The 17,766-nt window shown below is 42.0% G+C and overlaps 1 protein-coding gene across 9 annotated transcripts in view; it reads left to right on the top strand.

The window, feature by feature from the left end:
• The window catches only part of AFDN (afadin, adherens junction formation factor), a 101,298-nt gene that overhangs the window by 23,317 nt on the left and 60,215 nt on the right, over nt 1-17,766 (top strand). For 6 of the 9 annotated variants that reach the window (XM_044917435.1, XM_021693258.1, XM_021693256.1 and 3 more), the window contains exons 7-10: nt 466-633; nt 8,547-8,641; nt 9,683-9,945; nt 15,329-15,398. In XM_044917435.1, the coding sequence (XP_044773370.1) occupies nt 466-633; nt 8,547-8,641; nt 9,683-9,945; nt 15,329-15,398 (596 nt within the window). Of the gene's footprint in view, nt 1-465; nt 634-3,550; nt 3,596-8,546; nt 8,642-9,682; nt 9,946-15,328; nt 15,399-17,766 lie in introns of all 9 variants that reach the window. The other 3 variants (XM_044917434.1, XM_044917433.1, XM_044917432.1) reach the window with 1 other exon arrangement.

Raw genomic sequence — 17,766 nt, 5'->3', positions numbered from 1 at the left:
GCTTAGTCTACCTCTTTATAATATAAATTCAGATTGCTTTGAATTCTGAGTTAATTCAGTTGAGTTAAAATCAGGTCAACTAAAAATATATTTGTATATATGTATTTGTGTATGCATGTGGTGTGTGTGTGTGATTGTATTTATTGATCATAGGGTTACTTACCAATGTGAACATTGATTCGTTCTTAAACTAATGCTGTGTTGTTTTCAAGCACGTTATGTGCTTTGGTGGTTGTTAATTTAAAATAATCTTTGGAAATTGCTAGTAGAATTTTTCAGAACACAAGTGACTAATACTTCCTCTACTGAGTAAAAGTATAAATTGGTTAAGCCTTCACTCAATCACTCCTTGGGAGATGTTAAATTATATTTTCTTGGTAAATCTTAGAAGAGTTGACGGTGAATCATTTGGCCACGTATGCTGATTTGAGTGTGCTTGATGATTGACAATGTGCACTGTTCTAGGGGTTTTAGTCTTTCAGTTGAAGAGGAGGCCACCAGACTATATCCCAAAGAAAACTAAGAAACATGTCGATGGGAAGCTGGTGAAGGGCAAGGAGAGAGCGGAGGGGTCGGGCTACGGCTCTGTGCTTCCGCCCGAGAAGCTGCCCTATCTAGTAGAGCTAAGCCCAGGTGAGAAATACTATCAATATGCATTGTTCTATCCTCAAATGTTTATGCTTTTAATGAATTTTATTTAAGTATCCTTTCTGTTGGCTGACAATCCTTTTTTAGACCATTTATTTTTTTAAAAAAGTTCTTATATTTAAAAAAAAACCAGAACCTTAAGGTCACAGGATATGTATATTTATGCATAAAAATAGAGTTCACATGGACAAAAACGAATATTGAAAAACAAAATTTAAAATAGTGAATATGGAGAGTTTAAGAAGTTTAAATGATCCACTTTTAAAATTTTTTTCCAAAAATAACCTATAAAATACTTAACCTAAAAAATGACAAACTGAAATGTACTCTGAGGGCAAATTTAATAGAAGCAAATGTGTGCGTGTGTATTTACCATACTATTGTTTAATGTATGAACAGTGTCTGAGAAGGTATCTTTAAATTTAACAGTACATCTAAGAAATCCATCTGTGAGAGGAAGGAGATTTGTTCGGTTTTAAAATCATAATAGACTAAGTTTATTTTCATGTTAGATACTTCTTTTTAGAGCTCTCTTAATTAAGCTAAAGCTGTTGTTCTAAGTTAGCCATGAGGTAGAGAAATACGTTGACGTTCCTACAGAAGTGTTTTATTCACGTATCCCAATGTAGCATATGGATGTGAGACCCACACGTATATATGACATTTTATCATTCAGCTAAGCGACATCGTTTTTGTTCATTTGGTTCAAATAGCAGTATGTAACCTGTATTATGAAATGCTGTGAAGAACAGAGCATTGAGCTCTCCCACCCAGAACTGCTTTTCCTTTTTATTTTTTTGAAGACTGACTTATTTATTTTGGGGGGGAGTGGGGGGTGAGGGGCAGGGGGAGAGAATCCCAAGCAGACTCCCGCTGAGCACGGAGCCTGATGTGGGGCACGATCCCAGGACCCTGAGATCATGACTTGAGTCGACTCATCAGTCAGACTGTCAACTGACTGAGCCACCCAGGCGCCCCCAGAAATGCTTTTAGATAAAGCTCAGTTAATAAGTACAGAAGAAACTGGAAGCCAAAATGTAGATCATCTGTGGTTGCTTGGACAGGAATTAAGTTCTTCTCTTCTTTGATTTATGAGCGTTTATTTTTGTTGGCGAGATGATAACTAATGAGTAGATGAGGTCCTACAATCTTATGGCACAATGTCGATACAGGAAAAATGGTATTGGTTTGACTAATAGTCTGTAATTTATAATCAGTGGCAATATGCTGCAGGTGGTAGTTTTTATACTTAATTATGTTTGAGGAGTTTTTTAGATTAATTAGCTGTTTGTGAGGAGTATGTTAGTGTTGCTTTGTCCCTCAGTTCTCCGGCTGAAAAATTCATTTAAACTTTCTCACTGTGGTTTGGAGTCGTGTCCCTGTATTGCTGTGCGCTGTGGCGTATGTGAGCGCGGGGGGCTGCTCATCTGCGGCAGTAACAGCAACTGAGGGCCAGCCGTTGTGTCGGAACTTAACAAATTTTTAGGATCTTTGGGCACTGGGTCTGCTTTTTAAAATTTTGCATTACATGCTAGAAACTAATGATTGTTTTCTCTAAATCTAACTTTTTGAGGATTTAGGAATATTAGTCTAGAGAGAATTGATAATAGCAGCTGACATAGAATAATTTTCAAATGAATAATGGAGAGGTGGTTTGGATGGGTCGCAGAGACAGAATGAGAATTCAGTCCTTCATCTATTTGACAAGTATTTATTGATACTTATGATGTCAGACCCTCCCCGTCCTGGGCCTTTGTGGTGGAGCACCAACTGAACAGATTAAACCCGCTGACCTTGGCAACTTCCATTCTAGTGAGAATTGCTATTTTGACTGCTTATTTCATATTTTTAGTTTCCCAGCTAAAAAAATATATAGACGTTTTTGTAGGCGTGGGAAAATAACAGGCCATAGATAAAAATTAATTCTCTAGTACTTTTCACCAAATACCGGGTTAATGCTCATAACACATTTCCTCCGTTCGTGGCACTCAGCATTTACTGAGCGGCTGCTTCAGGGAAAGCAGTGAGTACAAAAGTGAAGAGGGGTGTTCCTGCCTTCACGTGACTCCCATACAAGACATCACCGTAACACGGTGTGTGAGGAGTCCCTCCCGAGTACTCTGGGCTGCCAGCCGATAGCCCTGCTTGTGGTTCCACAGCTGTCTGTCCTTCACCTCGGCTCCCGCTGGCGCCAGGGTGAGCAGTCGGTGGTGGGCCTGGAGGCTGGGCCAGGGTCTTTCTCACACCAAAGCCACGTTCTGTTTACTAGGTCATGCTGTCTTTTTCAGTTTTCATTATTATTATTATGAGTTGAGCACAGTCAGCATGCTGAATGAAATGGATTTCGTTTTCCATTTACAAGAAAATAATACTGGTAAATGTTGATTTGTCACGAATAGGTAAGTGCTGTCCGTGCACTGGACATTACTACCAGCCAAGCAAGTATCCTCCAGATTGGGCCAAGGTGCAGGAGTTGTAGATGGGAGGTTTTTGAGATGGGGGTGTATGCTTATATTGCCTTTATTGTCTTTTGGAGAGATGGGGGTAAAAAGTCATTTTATTCTTTGGTTTGGTTTTGAATGTGTTCAGCCGCGTTGGGTGGTTGCCTTCTACATGGTTAACTAACTTGCTCTCCTGCTGCTTGGTGACTCAACTGTCGTCTTGGTGTTTTCCTTAACAGTGTGCATTGGTTTCTAACACACGCTGCCTGGAGCGCTGTTGTCTTGTCCTCACAGCTCCGAAAGCTCTGGGTGAAACGTGCTTTTCATCCTTTGAAAGGGGTCCCACTGCAGCTCACCCTCTCCTGTCTCTCTCCTCCTTCCCTCTTCCGCGTGTTCTGCATGGCCTCTGTCCTGCCGACGCTGCCTTCACCTGGGCCCCGTGCATGTGTCTCTAACCCCAGGGAGAAGGGATCGCTTTGCCTGCTACAACTATCACCCTTACGAAGGTAATGCTATGTTCATACTGCTTTTCTAACTAGAGCACTAACAGAGCCTCTTGGGCAAAATAATGTTAAGTGGCCAGACATTTTATGTATTAGGTTCTTAATTAATACAAGTAACTTTATTCTAAGAAATGTAATGTGCCATCCTTCCTTGGTTGGCGTCTTGTCAGCACTCCATGTGCAGCATTCGCTTCATCTCACGGAAGCCGAGTTTGCAGAAATGTCCAGCTCCTTTACTCAGGCAAAGTCTAGAGTGAGAAATTGGACTGAAGAAGGACAGGAGCTGGGTTCCTGTCCTTCCCCTCCTTCCCCCAAAAAGGTTAGGAAGAGGGGAGAAGCTGGGGGAGGAAGAGGATGGGGGAGAATGAGGGTGGTGGGTAAGAATGCACCCAGGACCCAGCGGCAGGTGGGAGGGGCTCCGTGCTCACATACTCAGCTGTAATGCTGATGGGGAAGACGTGTCCCCATCACTGGCATGTGTCTGACAGTATTTGGGAGGGCGAGAGGAAGACTCAGCCGTACACCTGGCATTCACTCATATTGACCATCTTTTTTGTAGGGAACTAATGTATTACATTTTGACCAGGTTTTAGGGTGTTCCTTAGGATTCTCCTTGTTTTCCTGGTTGAAATTTGTTTCTTCTTGTTAGCAAAGATGTACTTTCTTACTTAGAACATTTTTCTCAAAGTGTCTATTTCTGTTTTTGTCATCTTCAGTAGTACAGCTAGTTTTTGGTTTTATGGAAGTACTTTTTTGTTTCTGTTTTAAATGTTATTTTTTTTACATGTTGAATGTAACAGATGCTTTTCCATGCTGTATAAAGTTTACGTAACCACCTTTTAGCATCTTGTATTTGTTTGTTGAATTATCTCCAAACTGATAGTACAGATTTTCATTGGATGTTAACTGAACTTGGAGTTTGGAGTTTTGTTCTTTTTAAACAAATATATAAATAAGTGATATTTATCACCTATTTTGATACTCATATATGCATAGAGTCTAAGACCTGTTTTTATTGTTTTTTAATTCCTGAAAAGGATTCTTCAATGTTTTCATGTGTTTGTTAATTTCATACTGTAAAGTAATGGAAACTAGAGAGAACATGGCATTTCCTTTTTTTTACTTGGTGTGTATAAAAAATGCATAGAATAAACTCATCAAAACTTTGACCAAAGTGCTTTTAGTTCTCTACTTGTATTTGAGGAGAGCTAGTTCATTTGTTTTTCCGAATAGAGTTTGTGAAAATATGATCTAACTAAGCTCTGTACTTCATTCAGTAAGCTTCAGAAATTAGTTTCTTAACTGTTATGTAGATTCACTAAGCTGTGAGCTCTGTGGGGATGTGAATGTGTGTTCAGTTTCTCCCCATGCCTGGGACACGGGAAACGCTTGGTCAGCGCTCTTTAAATGAACGAGTCCCTCCCTGTCCCGTAAGTGGCATGGCAAAAACAACACTTAGCACCACATACTGACTTCACCCGGGGTTCACCTGGGGAAGCAAGTAGAGGCAAAAGCGGAGTTGGAGGTATAGAATTGTTGTAAAAACAAAAGTACTCTTTAAAAAATGTTCTTATGCTATGTTCGTAATGGTCTATTTTCCCTTAATATTTGGAATACTAAGGAAAACTTGCGGTTATATCTCAAATTTAAAAAAAAAAGCAAAAGCAGGAAAACGAGACACAGAACAATGTGAATAGTAATTTAGGGGTACCAGAGTTGGCAAATAAAATTCAAGACACCCAGAAGACATTAGCAGTTTTAGATAGAAAACCAGTTTTTGTGTAAATCGGGTCCCAACGATTGCCCATTTGACTAGATGCCATGTATTTCATTTGTCAACCCTAAAGAGTATTCTAATGTTGGTGCAAAAAAAAAAAAAAAAAGGGAGAAAGAAAAATACATGTATTGAGTTGCTTAATTATATATGCATAAGACAGATTTTAAAGATTTGCTTCTGGGTAGGGAATTAAGGCAGGAAAGGAAGGGTGCTTTTCATTGATTACTTCCTGTGCCTTTTAAATTTCAAACCACATGAATATTTTATATATTTTTAATTCTACATTATGACATGAAGAAAAAACCCAAAACCCCTCTGGTAGAAGCAGTGTTGTATGTGGGGGGGGTTACTTAGATTTGTCTCTGCTTTTAAAAGTGCTCCAGATTTGTCATCTCTGGGGAAGAAAGGTGTGCACGTGCTCTTGTTCAGTTGAGGAAGGGGAGAAAATACAAGGTATTGTTTTAGGCAACACTTTTCTGTGTTCATTAATGCCCATGAAATGGTCCTTGTACTCTTAATGAGGAGAAGGGAGTGAGATTTTCCAAAAAGAAAGATGTTGCTTATTTGAAGATCACCTGCCTACATCTCCTCTCCCCAAATCAAACCAGAGACCACTGTACCTAGTAAATTCTGTGGCCACCGTTTGGGTTATTCAGAATCTATCCATGGAGGCTTTATCTGTATTTTCTATTGCTGTGAAAGTGTAAGGAAAGAGGGACTGGGAAGGCAGCTTACCTCTCCCCTGTGTGTGGGGAGGCTTCCAGTGTAGTGACAGGGGGAGGAAGGAGGGACTGGAGGGCAAGTTTGAATTTCCCCCTTTTTCTTTACACCTGTAAGTCTGTTGATCTAGAAGAGTACATAATATCCATTTATTAGTCACAAGATACCTTTCAGAAGCACTCAAAATGCAGAGGAATATTAACGTGAATTTTTTCTTTCACCCCTAAACACGTATTTTTCATATTCTTGTATTTTTAACTTTGTTTTGATTGTTCTTCATCATTTATTTGCTGCTTTTGCTTTCTTTGTAATTCATTTGTGTAGTTTCTCTGTAACCATATTGCTTTATTTTATTTTCTTCATTTTTAGCTATTAATTATTCACTGTTAATAAATCTTTGTTGAATGTGTACTGTGGACCAGACACTGTACTGAGCGCCAGAATCAAGAGATTGTTGTTTGTTTATTTTTTATTTTTTATTTTATTTTATTTTTTTTAAAGATTTTTTATTTTATTTATTTGACAGAGAGAGACACAGCGAGAGAGGGAACACAAGCAGGGGGAGTGGGAGAGGGAGAAGCAGGCTCCCCGCCGAGCGGGGAGCCCGATGCGGGACTCGATCCCAGGACCCCGGGATCATGACCTGAGCCGAAGGCAGACGCTTAACCGACTGAGCCATCCGGGCGCCCTGTTTGTTTATTTTTTAATCTGGCCGCCAAGGAGCTCAGAGGTGGGGTGGGGGGGCAAGTAAATGGAAATAATCATGGAATAGGGTTAGTGGTATGAAGATAAAGTAGTCCGGGGTGCTGTGGAGGATGGGAAGAACACAATGCTTCCTGATTGGGAGTATTTATTGGGACTGCCTGTGGTGTTTAAAGCAAGCAAAATAATCCACATTCCTGGGACATTTGGACTCAGCAGCTCTAGAAGGGACCGCCCACCTCTGGGAGAAGGCTCAGGTGGTTCTGATGCCTCATTTTGGATCAGGACGTGGAGGTGGAGTTGGAGTTGAAAGTAAAACTTTAAAAAAAATGCTTCCGTCGCCACCACACACGATGAGGATATTCCAGCTGTGAAGCATTGCAGATGATGAACCAGTTTTTTTCATGGGTAGTAGGCGTTGTGGCTTTTCAAACACAGTTTACTTTTATCCAGACTTGACAGGTTTCAGAAATATTTCAGAAGTGAGAAATGTGATTAGAATGTTATTTTGTGTACTCTACGATTAACAACAGTTGTAACAGAATTTTTATATTCATGGTGTGTTTTGTCTGTGAGAGTTCAGACCACACCACAGCTAAGAGATTTTAGCAGTCTGAAATCCACGTACACTCCCAGTGTTTAACTTCTGAAGCTCTCACAGCTTAATTCCTGGTCCCAGTGACCAGAGATTTTAACTGGCAACTGAATAAGTGAATCAGCAAGTTATTGGTGCATTAAAGTCGGTCAGGGAGACTCTGTGTGGCCCTTTTAGGACTTTGCACACCCACGCTAGGTTGGCTCTCACAGCTGGGAGATGGGTCATGATTCACTTCACATTAATTCTGTGAGGCATGTATCCTTGTGTGTTCACAGCTCTGAAATCAGAATAAATCTCTGATTGACATCCTCTGTTAGGTTGAATATAGTAGGTGAGAAGTGAGGAAACATTTGGGTATGGGCGGATGTCTTGGTGCTGGTTCTTCCTCCTTCTCCCCATCCCACGCCATCCCCAGCATACAAATTCATGCACAGGGAAGTTAAACATTTCAGCAGTTCACAGAGGTATACAATGACACAAAAACAAAAAACCCAGTGTCCCTTTCTGCACCTCCCCCCTCCCCCCCGTTCCACTCCACAAAGCTAAGCACTTTTAATGGTAGTTCTTACTGGAACTTACTGTCGGGAATGGGCGTTGGAATCACTTGAGATTATTTGGAAGGCATGGGTGTGGGCTTCATCCCCAGAGATTTGGGTCTGAAGGTCTGGATGAGCTATGAGATTGTACATTGAAAACCCCTGGCTGTGATTCCGCTGCACCCCGTCAGCCCCTACGGTGCCGGATACTCTACACGTGGCACGTTTGCTGGGAGAACAGTCTGCTCTGAAGGGAAGGTCCGTGTATCTGCCTCATAGAATTGCTCTTCAGAATCAGTCACAAAAATCCAGGCTGCATGGTGGAGAAGTTGCTTTTTATGTGATAGAAAATGTTGGTTATAGATGATGATGATGTTAACACCTTAAATTAGATTAAACAGAAGCTAATGTGTCTAGGTCTTAATTTAAATTTTCTATATCCAGTTAATTAAATTGCATGATTTAAATATGGAGAGTTCTTTGAAATGAAACGCTGAGAATTGAGAACTGTTATTTCATTTCTAAGATAACCTTTTGTTCGCTTGCTTTGTTGGCTTGTTTGAAATAACATGACAAGAACATCAGACTTGGCAAATGAAGCTTTGTTCTTCTTTCCCGCAGATGGCTCAGATTCCAGAGATAAGCCCAAGCTTTACCGCCTTCAGTTGAGTGTCACTGAGGTTGGGACAGAAAAGTTCGATGAGAACTCCATCCAGGTGTGCAGGCGAGCCACGGCTCTAGCATCTGTCCTTACATTGGGGTAGGAAGAGGCACGTGGTACAGGGCCTGCGCACGGCAGCAGATACAGGAATGGACACAGATGAGGGACTTGATTGTTATAAAACAGTCACTTTCCTTTGCCTCAGCACGACCAGAGCAGACTGTGACATTATGTCCACTCTCCACCTCTGGAAACTTGACCTGGTCGTGGAGTTCCTCCGAGACTGTTGGCTTTTCTCCAGAAGGTGGTGATAACTTCGTGGGTCTTTTTCAGGATCGGGAGAGGTAGCCTGCCTCTGGGTCTGATGCCCATAGCAATGGGCGTTCCCTCGGCTGTAGTTAACGATGTTAGCCAGATATGGTACTCAGGTACTCAGTGAAAACAGCATAGCGTGTTCTTTAAATGAGGAAGGCCAGGGTTCCTTACCTGACTGAACTCAGCTGACCTCCAGCAGACCGCCCTTTCTCTGTGCTGTCATCTCCCAGTTGCAAATGATGGGTCGGGTTATTTAGTGTCATTTTCAGTTCTGACATCCCTTCCTTCAGCACAACAGTAAAACAGATAAATAGAATTTGTAATCCTAATCATCTGTACAGATTTATGCTTAGTTATCTAATGTTTAAGATGACCGTGTGCTTCTCAATTCAGATTTCTAGTGTGTCTTAAAGCAAGTTACTTGATGCTAAACATAATGTGTTCAATAATTCTGAGACTGTTTTGACAGTGTTTATTTACTTTTATACTGTGGGGGGAGGGTTCTACTTAAAAAGCACCAAAACTCTAGTTTATTTTATTATATTTATCATAAAAGAGGAACTCATGGTTTTAAAATGCTGGGTTTTTGTTTTTATTTTTAAGTAGGTTCCATGCTGGGCGTGGAGCCCAGTGTGGGGCTTGAACTCATGACCTTGAGATCAAGACCTGAGCTGAGATCAAGAGTCAGCCACTTAACCAACTGAGCCACCCAGGCGCCCCCAAAATTCTGTTTTTAAATACCATGTCCTTTGTGATGGAAGTTTCTTTGATTTTATTTTAGCTGTTTGGATCAGGAATTCAGCCCCATCACTGTGACCTCACAAACATGGATGGAGTTGTCACCGTCACGCCGAGAAGCATGGAGGCTGAGACTTATGTGGAGGGACTGCGCATCTCAGAGACAACCATGCTGCAGAGTGGGATGAAAGTGCAGTTTGGGACGTCACACGTGTTCAAGTTTGTGGACCCGAGCCAGGACCATGCTCTGGCAAAGAGATCTGCGGATGCAGGCCTGACCGCCAAGGGTCCCAGACACAAGCCTGGGTAATTGCTGTCCCTCAGCTTTAAGAGTTTAGGGTGGTTTGATTTATGTGTAAAGGAATCTGAATTCGGCATACATGACAGGTGGTTTCATTTTTAAAATTCAAAGTACGATTTGTTGTTCTTGTTGATTTGGGTTGGTTGCAGAGGAAAGAAGAAGAAAGGGGTCTTGGCTTTATTGTAAAATTGAAGTTGTGGGCTGGTTTTTAAATTAGTTAGGGTTAGGAGTAATGAAACACCCGAGGAACTCTTTAAGGAATTAAAAATAGTTTAGCTCCACCTAGTGCCTTTCTGAGGACTTGCAGTGTGGGCCTATTACCAGAGAACACAAATCCTCACTGATCATCTAATTAAACTGCTTGACAGGGGAGGGAGTAAGACTTCCTTTTTGGTAATGGTAATTTTTTAAAAGAATACGCTGTTTAGCCCCTTTGTCATCCAGCTCGCAGGCTGCTAGGGCATGGGTCTTGGGACAGTCGTTGCCACGGCCCTTCCCACACGCTGTGGAAGGCAGCCAGAGAGTCCACTGAGTACAGAGCGGCTCTCTGCCCCAACAGCACCGTGTACAGAGCGTGTGGGTGGTCTTCTCCCTGCTGCCTGTCCCGTTATTCTGTTCTGTGACCTACCTTTGCTTAGCCACCCAGAGTTGATAACTCTCGGGCAGGTGCGAATTGTTAGTTTCTTCGTGTCGGTCTTTTGCCAGTTTCTCGGCATTGTAAACTCAACTGCGATCTTTCCTGGAGGGTTATTAGGTCATTCTGTATCCATCTTGAATCCTGGCCCAGAAAAGGGATAAAAGGCAGCTAGTACAAGTAAGACTTAATATCTTTCCCAAGATGACACTTTGTGGATCATCACAAATGTTCCCCTAGGCACATGGGACGTGGGAAATGTCATGGGGTGAGACCTTCTGTTCCCAGCTGCTCACCTCCAGCTCCACGTTTCAGCCAAGGACCCGTCCCTCGGTTCCCAAGGAAAACCAGTGTGGGCCTTGACTTCTCAAGAAAGCCCATTTCTGCCTGAATAGTCTTCCAGCTTTAAACGGAATGTGTATCTAAACTCATCCTTCCGTTTTGTGTCTTGGAGGACCATTTGTTTTATATTCCCTTTTTAAGGTAGTATTTACTTATGAGCCACGTCCGCATTTCCTGCCCCTCGTCGTGACCTCTGTGTGGCCCCTTTGTTTCAGCCAACAGTTCAGATGGTTTCCATTCTAATCCTCCGTTCTTCTTCAGGCCTGCATCTTTCTTTCGGCACCAGACAGGGTGACGGGCTGAGGTGTGCCTGTCTGAGAGTCTTACTTGCCACTTACATGTAGGATGTTTGGCCAAAGAAATCATCGTGTGGAATGGTTTCTTCTGGCCTGTTGCACATTGTTTTTCAAGCAGTACCTGCAGTTTTTCCCAATCATACTTCATTCCTGAGTGGTAGATCATACTTACTTTGATGGTATGTGTTGCAGTTGTAGTGATAAGACTGTCCCTGTCCCATCACTACAGTCCTTGAGTTTTGCCCGGCAGGGTTTTCTGGTTTTCTGTATGTGAGGTCCTTCCCCGTTTGTTTTTGCCATAATGGCTCCTGCTTTGGAGGCCTGCCCACGGTGTCTGTTTTCATCTTATCTCTGGCCAAAAGCAGAATCATACTAAGAACATGGCCTAGGTTTCTTTGATGGGAATGTGCTATGAAATTTTATGTTTATTATTACATCTTTTCCTTACAAACCTAGTGAAAACTGCTCAGTGGTTGAATATACCAGTACATCCATAAATTAGAAAGAACTTTCATTTTTTTTATAAACACTAATTTTGTTCTGTCGTCAAACTATTATACATATGTCTAGGTAGATAACCCATGGGTTTTTTTTTTTTTTTTTTCCCACGGATGTGTGTATGTATGTTTTTTTATTGAGGTATAATTGACATGTGTTAGTTTCAGGTGCAAAGCATAATGATTCAGTATTTATATTTTTGCTAAATGATCACCACAATAAGTCCAGTTACCATCCATCACCATACATGGGTGCTTTTTTTTTTCTAGTGATGAGAAGTTGTAAGATTAACTTTCTTACCAACCTTCAGATACGCAGTACAGTATTAGTAACTATAGTTTCCATACCATACATCACATCCCTGTGACTTACATTTATAACTGGAAGTTTTTGACCCACTTTCCCCACCCGCCACCCCTGCCTTTGGCAACTACCAGTCTGTTCTTTGTGTCTATGAGCTGAGGTTTTTTTGTTTTGTTTTAGATTCCACATGTGAGTGAGATAATACAGTATTTGTCTTTCTCTGTCTGGCTTATTTCCCTGAGCACAGTGCTCTCCAGGTCCATCCATATTGTGCAAATGGCAAACTTCCTTTCTTTCTCATGGCTGAATAACATTCCATTTTATATATGTATATAGCTAATATACATTAGTTATATATATAAACAAATATAAATATGCAAGTATATTTGTATAAGTTATATGTATGTAAATGTAAGTAAGTGTATATAAATATATAACTAATATATTTTTGATGGGAGTCTTTAGGGTTTCCTATAGGTAATAACCATGTAATCTGCAAATAGTGACAGATTTATTTCTGTTTAGATGCCTCTAATTTCTTTTTCTTGCATAATTGCTCTGGCTAGGACTTCCAATACTGTGTTGAATCGAAGTGGTGAGAGTGGGCATCGTTGTCTTGCTCCTGATCTTAGAGGAAAAGCCTTGAGTATGATGTGGCTGTGGCCATGTCATAAATGGCCTTTATTATATTGAAGTACATTCTCTCTATACCCTCTTTGTTGAGAGTTCTTATTGTAAACGGATATTAAATTTTGTCAAATGCTTTTTCTGCATCTGTTGAGTTGATCATGTGATCTTTATCCTTTATTTTGTTAATATGGTGAACCACACTGACCTATGTGTGGATGTTGAACATCCTCGCATCCCTGGAATAAATCCCACTTGATCTTGGTGTGTGATCCCTTTAATTTAATGTTGAATTCAGTTTGCTAATATTTTGTACAAGGTTTTTGGATCTCTGTTCATCAGGGATATTGGCCTGTAATTCTCTTTTCTTGTGCCCTTGTCTGGTTTTGGTATCAGGGTAATGCTGGTCTTGTAAAATTAGTTTGAAAGAGTTCCCTCCTCTTCTAGATTTTGGAGAGTTTGAGAAGGATTGGTATTCATTTTGCTTTGAACACTTGGTGGAATTCACCAGTAAAGCCATCTGGTCCGAGACTTTTGTTTGTTGGGTGATTTTTGATTAATGATTCGATCTCCTTGCTAGTAATCTATCTGTTCAGATTCTCTGTCTCATCATGACTCAGTCTTGGTACTTTGTATGTTTCTAGGACTTCATCCATTTCTTCTAGGTTGTCCAGTACCAGTTGTAAAGTCTTCTCTTTTAATTTCTGATTTTATTTTATTTATTTCTTTCCCTCTAGTAACCTTGGGCTTTGTTCTTTTTTTTCCTGGTTCCTTGAGGGATACATGATGCATGTGTTCTTAATTGCAGATTTCAGGGTCCGTGTCTTCAAATCCTTAGTGAATGGTGGACTAGCAAAGTAGCACAATTTGATGTTGATGGTCAGGGTGGGACTTCTTTTGACGCATTCGATGCACTCATTCACCTTTTCACGTATGTATTCACCCAGCCTGGATTCGTGGGCACCTGTGTCACGTGTCACTGTCCTCTGGGCTGACGTGGCCAGGACATGGTTCTTACCCTCAATGGTTATACGTAGATAATGTCATTAAAGTCATAAATAAGTCATTTTGTAATCATTTACATATCCAGAATGTAGTACAAATGGGTCCATGTTAAACTTTAAAGTCTTGTTAGCTTTTGGGGAAAAAGTAAAGAGCTTTGCATGGTGTTGAGTAGATTTGTTATTTTAGGATGATAATCACGTGTGGAGTCAAGAAGGCTTTGGCTGTATTTCGTACATCAGTAACATGGAGTTAGGGATTGGTGCGGTGTGTATGTAGCTTTGATAGATGATGGAGGGAGGTGAGCTGTCGTACTTCTGCTTGCTTTCATTATCAGAGACAAAGTAACTCAACTGAATTTCCCATTCCAACCATTAGAAACCAGGAGAACTTTCTATGTTTTGTGAGTATCTTGGTGACAGAGGGTAGGTGACAAAGTATTTAGCTTTTAGTACAAGCTTTTACTTTCTCAAGTTACTATTTTAAAGTTATGATGCTGTTTTTGTATTACAAGATGATTTTATTTTCATAGTGATGCGGTAGGGGAGGAATTTGTACCTGATTTTCTAATTTGAAAAATTGTTTTGAATTTCTGCATCACTTGTGGTTTCATTCTATAGATTGGGCTTAAATATAAGTTTAAAGTTACCACAGTGCTGTGAAACTAGACTATTGTCTTTCAGATAACAAAAGAGATTGTCGTTCTTTTTGATTACCTTGGGCAGAAGCCCAGGAAATTTAAGCACTTACCCCATCCTGTTGGTTTCCAGGTGTTTTTAGGGCTCTTTTTCCCCCTTTTTTGGGGCCTCTCTCTTGGTCTGGGATTAATGGATTGTATTTACCTTTATTTGTGCTGAAGAACCATAGCTTGCTTCAGGTTATTGACGCTTCAAAATGAGATTTTGTTTATTCTGAATTTTTCATAATGATGGTTTTAAAAGTTTGGTATTTTTAGATATTCTAAGAAATTGTTTAAAATAGAGTAACTCTTGATCTGATTACTATCATTATACAAAAGTTCCCCATTTCTTTATTATAGCCTAAGTAGTGGTATCCATGAGCTTTTAAAAAAATCACCAGATTGGCTTTGGGAGGATGGCTGCTTCGCTCCCGTGCCTTATCCTCCGATGAACACGGTTCCCTTCCCTGGACCAGCAAGTGGGCTCATGAAACCATAGACATCTGCAGTTCATTTATGTGCTGTTATGTGATGAAGCAGCTTGCTTTTTTCTTTTATGGTTCTTTTTAATTTATTATTATTAAAATATAGTCTTAAAAATTATGATCCTGAGAGTATTCAGTATATAGCAGTAAGAAAAGTTCATAAAGTTTTTGTTCTTTAAAGATTTTATTTATTTGAGAGAGAGAGTGTGGCAGAGGGAGAAGGGGAAGCAGGCTGCCTGCTGAGCAGGAAACCGGACTTGGGGCTCCATCCCAGGACCCTGGGATCATGACCTAAGCTGAAGGCAGACGCTTAACTGACTGAGCCACCCAGGTGCCCCGAAAAGTTCATAAAGTTTTAACAGCTTTTTTATTCTGTAACTTTATATGCTGAAAATAAAGCGATTTCTTGAGGCTCTTTGAATTGGGATATTTAGCCGTTTCTTTTGTATTATTGAGAAAAAGGATGTCTTATCATTTGAGAGTTATTAATTCTATGTATTTCTTTTTTTTTTATTCTAAAAGAATTGTTCAAGAGACAACTTTTGATTTAGGAGGAGATGTTCATAGTGGAACAGCGTTACCAACAAGCAAGGTAGGTAATTTACATGACCTGATAGGACTGTGTGTGGCATCATAGGACACCATGGATGAGTTATTGGTAATATACTCGTAGAACTGTTGCAAAGACAGACTTCACAGTGGTCGCTAACTGAGGGTTGTCCTAATCTCTTGTGCTGCCTCTTAGTGATACATAACAGGCCTAAGGCTGGGGAACTGTGCTTTCTCCTCTAAGCAGTGCATCCTAGGCTCATCCTCTGTCTAAGTAGCTCTTCTTGGCCAGGTGACCTCTGAAGAAAATGGACTTCCCTCTCATCCACCTGCCAGCTTACCTTCTCAGACACTTTGCTTCCATAGTTACCCCTTATCTTGCATGATCAAGGAATTTGTGTCCTCATTTTGGTTATCTATCGCTCAGTAACAAACCACCCCGAAACTTAGTGGACTAAAGTAAAACAGCACCCATTTTATTTACTGACAGTTGTGCAGTTTGGTTTGGACTCACTGGGGCTGTTTATTTGCTGGTCTTGCTGGTGGTGACCTGTGTTGCTGCATTCAGCTTCTGGTGGGTTGGTTGGTGGCCTGGTGGGGCCTCCCCCTCCCTGTCATCTCAGGTTCTCTCCCTGGGACCTCTTGCCCATCTCTCCCCGAGGGCAGCCAGATGTTCTGGTGCCTCACAGAATCATGGAATTGACAGGCCTTCTTAAGCTTGGGCCAGAGCTGGTGCCCAGCTTTGATTCCCTCACCTTGCATTGGTTAAAGCCAAACACAGGCTTTGCGCAGATTCAGGGAAGGAGCTGCTCCGGGTGCGGCAGGCTGAGGCTGCCATGCAGCCTCAGCCCCGACAGGCGGTAGCACCTCCTGTTCTTAGACACCCGTCCTGGGCCCTCCACCTGTTGGCCCAGTTTTCTGCTGCTTGAGGAGGAGGTAGTCTCTGCTCCACGTCCTCTTACTCCCTCTTCTTGCCTTGGCTCCCGTTTGGCTCCTGCCCCTTCATAGGGACTGTGTCTGTCCTGTGCTCTGCTGACATCCCCATTGCCCAGTCCAGTGCTCGTTTCCCTCCGTCGGCCTGAAGATAGGTTAGCACCGTTTACTTGGGGCACTTTCTTATTTCAGCCTCAGGGTGTCGCCCTCCCGATTTCTCCCACCTCGGTGCTCAGTCCTCCTGGGTCTCATCTGTTGGTAGTACCTCCTCCACGTCTTTCTCCACTTAACTTTCACGTTGGTTTTAGACCTAGGGCTCCGTCTCTCCTGTGTATACGTGTTCCTGAGGTGATCTTATGCAGTCGGGGAGCTAAAGTACATCTAAATATTGATGACTCTTGACTGTGTCTTTGGCCCTGACCGCTGCAGACCCCAGAGGCTTGCTTGATACAGCTGTGGTGATGTCTAAGACATATTTCAGGTTTAATGTAGCTGAAACAGAACTGATTTTCTTTCTCAAACATCTTTGTTTTGCTGATCCTTCCCCGTCTCAGTAAATGATATCCTCACCCATAGCGTTGTCCCCACAGAAGTCCACCACTGCTTATCCTGGGTTCTTTCCCTTCCCTCAGCCTCTACATTCACTTGTTGGCAAGTTTCGTTTGCTCTTCGTCTGAAATAGTCCACAAGTGCCTGTCTTTCTCTGTTGCCGCCGTGAGTGGTCGGGCAGAGGCTCCAGGTGTCACGTGGCAGGGAATCTGCATGGCTTCTAGTTAGCAACCTTTCCTCTGCTGACCTGGCTTGCCGCTCTTCTCCCAGTGGCCGGGCTGGTGTTCTGAAAATAGGAATTCGATCCTCTTACTGCCCTGCCTTCACAGCCCCTTCTGACCTGGCCCACCTTTCCTCTCGGCTTAGCCTGTGCTGGCCACACGGACTACACACCTCTTTCCCGTCTGAAGGCTCGGGCATGTTTGCTCTTCCTAGAATGTTCTTCCCACTGGTTTTCATGCAGCTAGCCCCTTCCTAATGAGACCTCAGTTTACACATCACCTCCTTGAAGAAACTTCCTTGAGCATCCAGGCATAATTACACCTTACTTTAAATTCTCTGTGCCAGCCCATAGTATGCCATCTCCTGTGCCGACTGTGGAATGTGAGCTCTGTGCAAGCAGGGACCTCACTTGACGTGTTCATTGCTGTGCTGCTTGTGCTCAGAAAGCGCTCAGGGCATTGAAGAGCCACAGTAAAGAGCTGTTGAGCGACTGCGTGAGCAGATACTCTTGGAACCAAATGTAACTGTCTTCATAAAAAGTTGAGTTTCTTAGGAGCGCCTGGGAGGCTCAGTCGATTGGGTGTCAGACTCTAATTTCAGCTCCTGTCATGATCTCGGGGTAATGGGATTGAGCCCCGTGTCGGGCTCCACGCTCAGCAGGGTGTCGTCTTGATTCTCTCTCTCTCTCTCTCCCTCTCCCTCTGCCT

The sequence above is a fragment of the Neomonachus schauinslandi genome, chromosome 8, assembly GCF_002201575.2.
Source record: "Neomonachus schauinslandi chromosome 8, ASM220157v2, whole genome shotgun sequence".
Taxonomy (NCBI): domain Eukaryota; kingdom Metazoa; phylum Chordata; class Mammalia; order Carnivora; family Phocidae; genus Neomonachus; species Neomonachus schauinslandi.
The sequence above is the reverse complement of the archived record's forward strand: the minus strand, read 5'-3'. Positions and strand labels throughout refer to the sequence as shown.